The following is a 12,962-nucleotide window of genomic DNA, read 5'->3' on the forward strand; positions in this document are numbered from 1 at the left end:
TACATGTGGGGTGGCACGGTGGCTCGGTGGGTAGCACTGTCGCCTCACAGAGGGCGGCATGGTGGCTAAGTGGGTAGCACTGTCGCCTCACAGCAAGAAGGTCCTGTGTTCGATCCCCAGGTGGGACGGTCCGGGTCCTTTCTGTGTGGAGTTTGCATGTTCTCCCTGTGGGTTTCCTCTGTGTGCTCTGGTTTCCTCCCACAGTCCAAAGACATGCAAGTGAGGTTAATGGGAGACACTAAATGGTCCACGAATCTTGTGTAATTAGTAACTACCGTTCCAGTCATGAATGTAACCAAAGTGTAAAACATGACGTTAAAATCCTAATAAACAAACAACCCCTAACTACCCCCACCTCTTTAGGATGCCAATTCAACACAGGGCAACAAATCTATTGTTCACCTATTTATTTTATATAATGTTTACAAAAATTATTAATTAAAAAAGAGGATTTACTTCTTTTTATAGCCCACTACCACCGGGATCAAGGGTTGGAATCTCCAGTGGTGCAATTGGCCGATTTGGCATCAGACAGGATATACAGACATATACAGATTGGCTGTGTCTGGAGGGAAGCCAACAGCGCCCTGTGGGCAGCATCCTGTGACCACTGATGAAGGTCTAGAAGATGACCAACTCAAACAGCAGCAATAGATGAGCGATCGTCTCTGATTTACATCTACAAGGTGGACCAACCAGGTAGAAGTGTCTAATAGAGTGGACAGTGAGTGGACACGGTATTTAAAAACTCCAGCAGCACTGCTGTGTCTGATCCACTCATGTCTGGAGGGAAGGCCGAGGCTCTGTGATGAATTGACGTCCTATCCGGCTTGTGTTACTGTACTGCGTAAAGTAATTCAGAGGAAACCAGACCCACCACGACCCTGACCAGGATCAAGCTGTAGTAAAAGATGAAAATGAAATGAAAACATCAGCAGGTGAATTAGCTACTCTTAACTGATCACAAACCGTTAAGCATTTTTTGTTGTTTTCCTAATACAAACTGTGTCAAAATGAGTCCCTGTGTTTAGCATGTTTCTGTTAAGGTCTGACTTGAGTTCAGAGCATTTTTATCCTTCCCAAATTACAGGTATGATCACAGAGCTGTGAGCTTTCTGCTCGCACCAGGGGTGCACTGCACTGAGGGTGAGATTTGTTCTTTTAACAATCTAATAAGACGTCGTTAGTCGCCTTTATTCTACCGATATTTTCCCGGTTTCGCTGTAGCGGCCTATCGTGGCGTCTTATGAGAGCAAGCTAATTAGGAAATCACTCTCATTACTCTTCCAGAGGAATTAGTGCTAGCCTGGCTAATTACTGCTGTAAAACCTAATCAGCTGTTTGAAACAAGAGCACGCTAATGAGCTCTTATTTATTCAACTAAAGAACATTGAGGGGAAACAGAGGCCTGAATACATATTTTTAATATCTGTGTGTGTGTGTGTGTGTGTGTGTGTGTGTGTGTGGAGTTGATTCTGCTAGCTCCTTGTTTCTTCGTTAAGCCAGACCTCGCAGCGCGGCCGTATAATTTCAGTAATAAATTCAGAAGTCTTTTGGTGTCATTTTAATTTCCTTCGCTTTTTATCACATGACCTATTTCTTTCTGTCCTGCCGAGCAAAGTGGAGGAAGAAAAAAAAAACTGCTGTTTAATTCCTTTCCACTTTTGCTGTCAATTAACAGTGCCCTCACACCTGAGCCCGGAGGCGGTCATATTGGGTCGGAGCACAACTGGGAAAATCCAGTTAAAGCACAGCCACTCTCATGACACCAAAATCTTATATATAAAATAAAGTACTGACACAAAGAAGCATTTGGAGAAGGATAGTAAGGAAAAATTGCCAGTAATAAGGAACATGTGGATTAGGATTAGGATATATAAAATACACCAATCAGCCATAACATTAAAACCACCTCCTTGTTTCTACACTCACTGTCCATTTTATCAGCTCCACTTACCATATAGGAGCACTACTTTCATGCTGTTCTTCAATGGTCAGGACTACTACAGTGTAGGTATTATTTGGGTGGTGGGTCATTCTCAGCACTGCATTGACACTGACATGGTGGTGGTGTGTTAGTGTGTGTTGTGCTGGTATGAGTGGATAAGACACAGCAATGAGTTTTCAAACACCTCGCTGTCACTGCTGGACTGAGAAAAGTCCACCAACCAAAAATATATCCATCCAACAGCGCACCGTGGGCTGCGTCCTGTGACCACTGATGAAGGTCTAGAAGATGACCAACTCAAACAGCAGCAATAGATGAGCAATCATCTCTGACTTTATATCTACAAGGTGGACCAACCAGGTAGGAGTGTCTAATAGAGTGGACAGTGAGTGGACACGGTATTTAAAAACTCCAGCAGCGCTGCTGTGTCTGATCCACTCATACCAAAACAACACACACTAACACACCACCACCATGTCAGTGTCACTGCAGGGCTGAGAATGATCCACCACTCAAATAATACCTGCTCTGTGGTGGTCCTGACCATTGAAGAACAGGGTGAAAGCAGGCTAAAAAAGCATGCAGAGAAACAGATGGACTACAGTCAGTAATTGTAGAATTTTAAAATGCTTCTATGTGGTAAGTGAAGCTGATAAAATGGACAGTGTGTGTAGAAACAAGGAGGTGGTTTTAATGTTATGGCTGATCAGTGTATGTTTAGAAAGGGTAGCACTGTTGCCCCACAGCAAGAAGGTCCTGGGTTCGATTCCCAGGTGGAGCAATCTGGGTCCTTTCTGTGTGGAGTTTGCCTGTTCTCCCTGTTTGTTTCCTCCCACAGTCCAAAGACATGAAGTCAGGTTCATTTGAGATACAAAAGTGCCTTTAGGTACGAGTGTGTGTGTATGGGTGTTCGCCCTGTGATGGACTGGTGACCTGTCCAGGGTGTTTCCTACCTTTTGCCTTGTAAACTGCACCCACCACGACCCTGACCAGGATAAAGCGGTGGTAAAACAGACAATGAATGAATGTTTAGAAAAAAGATTCACATCAAAAATATTTGGACACCTGACCTCACCTCTCATCACTTCAGAAACAAATGTCATTGAAATAGAGTGACCTCTGTGTGATCCAGCCACATTTGTACAGCTGGACACTGATGTTGGTCAACATTCCACTTCATTCCAAGCTGTTCAGTAGGACTGAAGTCAGGGATCAGAAACGTTTTTATTCTTTTAGCGTGTATTTAGAGGTTGCCATAGCAGCAGTTTTCACCCTGGATGCCCTGCTTTATCCTAAAAGAAGTTTCAGCATGTCTGTAGCCTGGCCAAGGTGTCAATCCATCACACCCTCACCCAAACCAGGGGTTTGATAGAAATTTGCCTGTCCTATTGCTAGCAGTTTTGGGAGGTGAAACGAAACTGGAAATCCAAATAGAAACCAAAACAGACATAAAACAAAAATTGTAACCAAGGGCCAGGTTTAAACCCCAATAGCTCTTTTTAAAGTCAACTAAGTAAATTTAGCTTATAACTGTTAATATCTGCAGCAATACTCCAATTTATTATGATATTGATACTGTATAAAGATATGGCTCAGTCCAAGTGTGTGTGTGTGTGTGCTGGGTATAGGTGAGGCCATGTGGCATAGCGAGGGTGCAGCTGTCTGTGTGAACTGTGAAGCGTTCTGGCCCACTGAAGCAGAAACAAACCCTCAACACACTCGCACACAGAGACGCAAGCATCCAGGTAGGAGCCTTTAACACACTACCGCTGACAGAGCCTCGGCAAATTTGCAACAGCTGTGTTCATCCAATAGCGCGGCGGTTCATTAACACACAAACACATATCGCCACATATAACAAACTCCTGCACAGACATCTGGCCTCAACTTCAACTTCTCCATTGCAGCCTTTCCTTCAGTGCGCAGCTGCCCTCCGAACTTAATGGATTCCTCAGTAGAAGAATTCATCCTGTCATGTAAATGAAACGTGAACTCGGCAGCGCTGTAGAAACCCCCTTGCTGGATTTCAAAATGAGAATATGCACAGGAGACACACACGGCTGAGCATGGAGGCCTGTTCATGCTACCGGTTTGGTAAACAGAAGCGGCGTCTGCTCACACAATTCAAAGGTGTTGTTTTGGACTTCTCCGGTGATTCTCTTTGTCATCTACATTTACATACAATCTAAGCAACTGAGGGTTAAGGGCCTTGCTCAGGGGCCCAAAAGTGGCAATCTGGCAGTGGTGGGGTTTTGAACTGGCAACCTACTGATTACTGGTCCAGTACCCTGACCATTAGGCTACAGCTGCCCTCATCTATATCTTACACATAGGTTAAATTTTTCAGCGCCACAGCCTTGGCTTTCACTGTTACGTTGTTGACATTCAGATATACATTATTCGCTCACCGCGAGCCTTGGTGCAAACTGGGCCACTGGGTGCGGTAAAACGTCATGAGACGAATACGAATTTGTGTGGAGTAACCGTCAAATCCACTCTGAAAGCGTCCACATGTATCTGTGTTTAGCTGAATTGTCCTCACTGTTTCACTTTTAAACTTGTGTTATGACTCGTGTTGCTGAGAAATGGTGAGAAACAGCTTTTCCGACAGAGTCTAAAAAACGTATTGTTAAAAAAGCTTAATGTGACTTTAAAATGTATTAAAAGAATAACACAGGAACACTAAACCTCTCTTAATTATTACTGCTCATAAGTTCTCTCCACCAATGAAATTCCTTGGTTGTTTTAGTATAATAAGCTTTGTTCACATTAAGTGTTGTTTGTAATGCCTGAGTCGCTTTTACTTAAGCAATAGAACATGAGAGGGAGTGTGTTATTCGCGATAACACACAACCTCAAGTGTTCTATTGCTTTTATACAACAGTTCTTACAAAATAAAGAAAGAAAATAAGTTAAAGAAGCCCTGAATTTCATATTGAATATGCTTTAATATTGACAATACCTTCCGCCAAAAAGTAGTTCCACAACGAATGAGTTGCTGCTATGCAACGGTGAAAATTCCCTACCCTGCCTTAACACAGTAGGCTAAAAAAGGCATATAGTTTAACACTACAAAGTAACGCTAGCTTGGAATAAAAATAATAAGCAAAGATAAAAGGAAAAGGAGAAAAAGCTAAAAATAAAATTAATTAAGAATTAAAAGATAGAATTTAGGTCGAATGTTATCTGAAAGTGATCCATTTTATCAATTTCTGGATGTGTTTGAGCACAAATAGGCCTACAAAACAACCAGCGGCTTGTGTGCGTGAAGCTTGTCGTTACTGGCAACGCGTCAGCGGAGTAATACAGTTGTGGTGTGAAAAGGCCGTGCTGATATTTGTGATAACAGAGAAGACCGCTAGAACGCTTCTCAACCAATCAGACTGTAAGGTCGGAACTAACTGTTGTATAATGCATCATATCAAACAGTTCGTCTCATTGGAGGCGCTTTGAAAAGATCAGCAGCAAACTGGGTCAAAGTGTTATTAGGTAAAGTTTGAGCACTGCAGCAAGCACAAAATCGCACTAAAGTGCCAAACATTTTTTTTTGTATCACCACACTGAAATCCTGACTGAATAATAACCTCCTAAAGTTCAGGACGGACAAAACTGAACCTCTGTTAGTCGGGTCCAAGAATATCATCACAAAATGCCTAATTTCATCAATGACATCGACAACGTCCCGAGAAAGCCTTCGCCTACTGTTAGGAACCTCTGAGTAATGTCTGACTTCTCTCTTTCTTTTTTCGAATCCCATATCAGTTCACTAACCAAATCTGCATTTTTCCATCTCAGCTACATCTACTCTACATTAACGATGCTAAAACACTGATTCATGCCTTTATTTTTTCTTGCATTGATTGATAAACCAAGCTGCAACACATTTAAAACTCTGCGGCGAGAGTTCTCAGCCCACATCACCCCCATTATAAATGAACTGCACTGGTTTCCGGTTATGTCACATATAAAATTCAAAATTCTGCTTGTTACTATTAAAGCCATCCATGGTCTGGCACAGGCTTATACACCCTTACCTTCCTAATATGAGTAAGGGACTTTTTATGATCAAATAATGTATTTTCAAATATTTAGTAATCATTAAGTGTAGGATGTAAAACACATACTCAGTAAGATGGTATTTAGAGCACTGCAACCAAGGTCACAGAAGAGAACAGATAGAATGTGCAAACATAAATATAACAAGGATGTAAAACCAAAGTAAATCTAAGAAAGACAAGCTATCACATCACAAGACCAGAATTATTTAGAACATAGCAGATTCTATGGTGCCAGATGTATTTTCTTATTTTTGAATAACATATATTGTGATGTTTCATGGCATCTTCCTGATTCTCTTGTGTCCGACTCTGAGGAGCAGGGGTTGGCGATGAGGTATATGAGACCTATGTAAAATTACTTAGTTGTTCTTACTGTGGTATGGTTCTATGCTGTATGTAAGAATGCGCAATTATTTTTTTTTATGCATTTTCTCCCCATTTTCCTCCCTTTTTGTCTTCCGCTGCTGAGAGATACCAGATTGCATCCAAGGAGAGCACTTCGCTGTGCACGCCTCTTCCGACACGTGTACAGCCCTCCTCTTCTCGCCCGGGCTTTCTGCCAATCAAAGTCCTTACACAGCGTATGAGGACCCACCCAACCACACATAGTCCGACCCTCACCCTGCAGATACGGTGGCCAGTTAGTATCTGCTGCAGGTACTGCCAATTATGCCCGCCAGATGGCGCCCAGCCGACCGGTGGCAACACCGAATTTCGAACCCAGGAGTTCAGCATAATATCCCGCTGCGCCTCCTGGGCGCCAGAATCCACATTTGTGCTTTCATTAAACTTCAATCCAGCTTAAAAGAATCTCTTGTGTCTGAGTTTGCTTTCTGACAGAAAAGTTCCACTACAATGTGGCAGGTTCCTCTCTACGCCTCTTACTAGACCCTCCTCAGTGGGTGGCAGAACTTTTAGTGCTATAGCTTCTAAGCTCCGGAACTCTCTGCCTCAATCTCTGCGTGATGACTCTACTGTCTCTTGTTTTAAATCTTCCTGAAGACTTTTCTTCTCAAACAGTATTTCTGTATATATTTCTATATAAATTAAACTTATTATTATTATTATTATTAGTGATTGGATTGATTCGCTCTGCAAAAAAGTAGTTCCGGCAGAGTGCACTACTAATGATGGAGTGTGTAAGTGCTATACAGCATGTCTCTGGCTCCTAAACTGTAATAATGCTTCACAGAAATAAATATGACATACATTAGGGCATTTCAATTCTTCCTGAAGTGCTGATTCACCAAACAGCATATCAGCTTTGGTGGAAATGGTTGAAAGTAATGCAAATGACCATTTTTTACAGTCTGGACAATAATACATGATGTTAAAATAAATAAAGATGATAATAATAATGTTTTTTTTTATACTGTATGCATAGTTGGAATGATAATTCAAATGGCCCACACACTAGACCTTTAAAAAATCAAACAAGGAGCAGTCTGTAACCCAAGCAAGGCAGGTGAAGAAATTCTGATGAGTGTCGATGGCGATGCTGGTTTTTCTCTGTACATACACACACTAACACACACACACACAAGCACATTAATAGAGTGTAAATCCTCCTCTTACCTGTCGATGATGACCGGGTCGGACGGCGTCTCATTACGGTTGCCACAACTCTTCTTGTCACAACAGCGGCTAAGACAGGGACAAGGAATGGGGGTAGAGAGAGAGGAAAACAGGGGTTAACCCAGCTGCTACTGTACATATGTTTAGGTTGAACCGAAGCAGTTCGAGGTAGCAATTACAGAACAAATCTCCGTCTGTGCACACACTCGCCCTCCAATCTACAGCCTCACTACGTACATCCTGATCATTACGGATAACAAAGGAGCTGACATGTGGGTGACGTGAAGGTGCTTTTTTACATGCAGTATTCAGTCCTGTCAAATTAGAACCCATTGAGCGGTCTCATGCACGTCCCTAATACATTATGATCTTGCTGAGAACACAGCTGAACCCTGATTTGACCCAACAGCTGGAAGTTATCCAAACAAGCTATGTGTTATGAGTTGCAGCAGGCCTATTTTGACATGAGATCTGCCGAAATTGAGGCCAAAGGACAGATCTACAATTAGATCTCTGTGCAGGATGTCACATAAAAAATGTTAGGTGCAGTACATAGAAAAATTTAGTCATTATTTTAGTTATTCTTGGTCCAAAGTACAGCATCTGTGCATTGCAGGGTATCAGCCGAGGGACGAGTTGGCTTGTTGGAAGATAGAAGTTGGCTTGTTGGAAAGCAGCATACCCAAAGAAAACAGCTGTGTGGACAGTAAATGGGAAAAAAATACCAAACTGCCTGAGCTATAAAGCACCAATGCTTCTTGTATATGTTTATTTATGCCATTATTTAATTATTTAGGATTATTATTATTTTATCCTCTGTAACCAATGATCATAGTCATTGTTGGTCCAATGTCTTTAAGGGTAACACTGAACAAAGTGCTGAAAAAACACCCTAAGTAGGGTATTAGTGCATTGCTGGGTATCAGCCATTCACACCAAGTGGCAAGTTGGCTTGTTGGAAGGCGGAATTCTCTCCAAGCTGAATGGACAGTAGGAGGAAACTGCTGGAGCTATAAAGCTTACGATGATGTTTCTGACTTTGTGGCAGGTGTTTGAGAGGTAAAGCGGTCTGTTATGCTACTGTGCTACTTATGCAACTACACAGACACTATTGGCTGTGTCTGGAAGGATGGCCCATAGATAAATTGGCACCCTGTTCGGGTTGTGTAAAATGAAATGAAAATGAACGTGGAACCCGGACCAGGATAAAGCAGTGGTAAAACAGAGATTTTCAGCAACTTCAGACTCGACTCGGACTCGTTTCAAATGACTTGTAGACAACAAAAGTCAGCATGTGTTAACATTAGTTGTGACAATTATAAATATATGATCCGACATCATTCTGATCGTGTCATTTTCTGCTCTCTAATAACGCTTCAGCCGTCTTAACCTGCAACGCACGCAATGGGTAAATGTTCCAGCCAGCTTCCAGCGTAGTGATGAAGCGTCGCTCCCTACTCCCTCCTTTGGATTGGAATCTCACTTAAAATAGGTGGAATACCCTACCAAGTGCACTTCACGGGAACAGCTGGTGTGAATGGAAGAACCGCTTTCTGAACCAATCAGACCCTCTGATTAAAATTTTTAGTAAGAAAATGCTGTTATTTGCATTTATTCAGTTTGCGTCACACAGATGATTGTCAATGAAACGCTTGATTGGCTTTCAAATGAGTTCGTGTTTTACTTCACAACCGGGAAAAGTTTGGAGGTTTTTAATTATAAGCACATTTACAAAATAACGGATTATATTCCTAATGGGACACACGGTTATAAATGTAATAGCATCTGGAAGAACATAAGCTAAGGTAAGCAGTGGTTATGATTTTTTTTTGCTGTGTTTTGGATTTTGACCGCTGTGCCGTGATTTATTGCACGCTTTTGTTTTGCAATGAAAACAAAACATATTAGTTTAAGCTTTTAACTGGTACAGAGGAAAGTAAAAGCACTAAGTAAAATGGCAAAGTACAGTTGCTAATCTGATGTTGTTTTTTATCTGAACTTACATATTATTTGTTTATTTCTACGCTACATTTCCAATATATGTTTTGTATTATATTGACTCGTGACTTGACTCGGACTCTAGCCTAAAGACTCGTGACTTGACTCGGACTCTAGCCTAAAGACTTGTGACTTGACTCGGACTCTAGCCTAAAGACTCGTGACTTGACTCGGACTCTAGCCTAAAGACTTGTGACTTGACTCGGACTCTAGCCTAAAGACTCGTGACTTGACTCGGACTCGTATTTTGTGACTTGTGAACATCTCTGTGGTAAAATACAAATGATATGAAGTTATGGTTCATAAAGACATGATTTGACAAGTTTGGTGTGGAGGAACTCTAGTAACCAGGTCCAGTGCTCTGACCTTAACCCTTTAAACCCTTGGGATGAATTGAACGCTGATTGATCTAGCCAGGTTTTGTTGTTCAATATAAGAACCTGGCTTTATAACTGAATGGGCACAATAGTCGGACACACTTTAAAATCTTGTGAGCCATTCCAGAAGAGTGGAGTCTGTTATAGTGGCAAATTAGAGGCTGACTCTGTGTCAGTGCCTATAGTTTTGAATGAAGCTTATGGTCATGTGTCCAGATATACATATTATTGGTTGTAGCTGTAGCCTAGCGGTTAGGATACTGGACTAGTAATAAGAAGATCACTGGTTCAAACCCCACCACTGCCAGGTTGCCACTGTTGGGCCCTTGAGCAAGGCCCTTAACCCCAATTGCTTAGACTGTATACTGTAAGTCACTTTGGATAAAAGTGCTGAAACTATAATTTAGACTCGACTGACCTGATGAAGGCATCCTTTGCTTACACTGAACAATGAGCGCTGATTTAAGTGAGGAAAGATGGAAGTAGGATGAGGAGGAGACGAGCAAGGTCGGGGCTGTGTTCTTCGTAGGTGGGGGTTGTGGCGGAGCAGCAGGTGGAGCACTGGGCTCACGTTTCCTTGCACAGATGGCAGAGGGGGCTGAAGAGAGGCGTCATGCGATAGCAGGAGTATTGTGAGTGAGGGGCTAACAGGCCTGATGAGTGTGATAACACAGTCCTGGTTTGACCCTGACTCGACTTATGGACCCCCTGACTCTGCCTCATTTATACACAACGGTGGACGGTGCCGTCTCAAATGAACACGCATTAGGGAGTCAGCAGAGAGTCTGAGGAACAACAGTGAGGACCCTTGTCTTGGGCGAACCAATGGCACCATGTTTCTGGTTACACTTTTCTCCTCTCTTATGTTCCCGTTCTTTCATTTTCTCCTTCTACGTCCCCGTCTTACTTCCCTTTAGTGCTGTTCTCTCAGAAGTGGGTCACACTCAGGTCCCCACGGAGTGCCGGAGCGAGGCATGCTGGGAAAGTAAAGGAGGGGGAAGACGCAGCGGGTACGGGCTAATATGACTTTCTACATCCCAATAATCCAATCATCATCCAGCACCCATGGGAGAACAAATCAGCACCCCCACATCCAGCCTCCATATGTAAAAAAAAAATGCTAATTAGTCCATGCGATGCTGCAGCTTTGTTTGGGATTTTGGGATTTTGTTTTCTATCCCGCTTCATCTCGGTGGACCTGCCGCACCGTATCTTTCATCTGGAGTGTTTCTTCCAGCTGTGACACTTGAAGAAGTTAAATCTAAGTTGTGCTATGTGATTACCAGGGTGTGCTCGTTACTGAGGCTATTAGCCCTTGAAGACATGCACCATACACCATACACCAATCAGCCATAACATTAAAACCACCTCCTTGCTTCAACACTCTTTTTTTTTATCAGCTCCACTTACTATATAGAAGCACTTTATAGTTCTACAATTACTGACTGTAGTCCATCTGTTTCTCTGCATGCTTTGTTAGCCCCCTTTCATGCTGTTCTTCAATGGTCAGGACTCTCCCAGGACCACTACAGAGCAGGTATTACTTGGGTGGTGGATCATTCAGAGAACTGCAGTGACACTGACATGGTGGTGGTGTGTTAGTGTGTGTTGTGCTGGTATGACTGGACTGAGAATAGTCCACCAACCAAAAACATCCAGCCAACAGCGTCCCATGGGCAGCATCCTTTGACCACTGATGAAGATCTCAAAGATGACCAACTCAAACAGCAGCAATAGATGAGCGATCGTCTCTGACTCAACTAGGTAGGAGTGTCTAATAGAGTGGACAGTGAGTGGACACGGTATTTAAAAACTCCAGCAGCGCTGCTGTGTCTGATCCACTCATACCAGCATAACACACACTAACACACCACCACCATGTCAGTGTCAGTGCAGTGCTGAGAATGATCCACCACCTAAATAATAACTGCTCTGTGGTGGTCCTGGGGGGTCCTGACCATTGAAGAACAGCATGAAAGGGGGCTAACAAAGCATGCAGAGAAACAGATGGACTACAGTCAGTAATTGTAGAACTTTAAAGTGCTTCTATATGGTAAGTGGAGCTGATAAAATGGACAGTGAGTGTAGAAACAAGGAGGTGGTTTTAATGTTATGGCTAATCAGTGTAAATATACTAAACATTTCTAAAACAATAACTTCATCACACAGTTAATTAACTGTTAGCTAACTGCTAATAGAAAACACATTTGCACTGGTCCCATGAATTTATACCATATTTTTGACAGATTATGTATTAGTTGTGTATTAATTTTAATACAATACCTCATTATTATTATTATAACATACTTAATATGTTATCTATGTAAGATAAGGCCTAGCCTAGCCTACTTACCACCCTGAGATACTGGGTGCAAGGCAGGAACACACCCTGGATAAAGCTAAACTTAGTAGTGTTGTGATGTCACAGTTTACTTAGCAAATTCAGTTTATGCATTTTTCCCTTTTCACCTAATTTAATCATATCCGGTTACCCAGTTGTACCTCTCCTCTATTACTGAGGACCCCTACTGTGACCAAGCAGGGCTGGACTTAACACACGCCCCTTTTGACACGTGTGTGGTAGCCAAATGCTTCTTTTAGCCTGCATGAGGTGGGTTCACACAGGGACCAGTATTGCGTACAGAGAGTAACGCACTGCTCTCCAATATTCCCCGTCTCTGTGCAGTTGCCATCAACCAGCCAGCAGAGTCTGTAACTGCAGCAGCAATAGGGTGGCCACATTCATAGTCACAAAAAGGAGGACATTACACCCCAAAAAGGCGGACATTACACCCAAAAGGAGGACGTCATATTAGGAACAGGGGGACATGGTACCACAACACACAGAATGAATCCAGAACCCATATAACAGAGTTTTTGACCAATTTAAGCAAGAATTCTATAACAAATTACTGTTTTATTCACTAAATGTTGTGTCTACTTTTCATATTTCAGTCCGTTCCTCGCTGCCTCCAAAAGTTTACTTTTTGGCATCTTTACAGCGTT

At 42.4% G+C, this 12,962-nt stretch overlaps 1 protein-coding gene across 1 annotated transcript in view; it reads right to left on the bottom strand.

Annotated features, from left to right (window-relative positions):
* The window catches only part of ebf1a (EBF transcription factor 1a), a 220,317-nt gene that overhangs the window by 174,055 nt on the left and 33,300 nt on the right, over positions 1–12,962 (bottom strand). Inside the window, exon 7 of the mRNA XM_062999912.1 lies at positions 7,582–7,650. Coding sequence (XP_062855982.1) covers positions 7,582–7,650 — 69 coding nt within the window. The remainder of the gene's footprint in view (positions 1–7,581; positions 7,651–12,962) is intronic.

This window comes from Trichomycterus rosablanca, chromosome 8, assembly GCF_030014385.1.
Source record: "Trichomycterus rosablanca isolate fTriRos1 chromosome 8, fTriRos1.hap1, whole genome shotgun sequence".
NCBI classification, from domain to species: domain Eukaryota; kingdom Metazoa; phylum Chordata; class Actinopteri; order Siluriformes; family Trichomycteridae; genus Trichomycterus; species Trichomycterus rosablanca.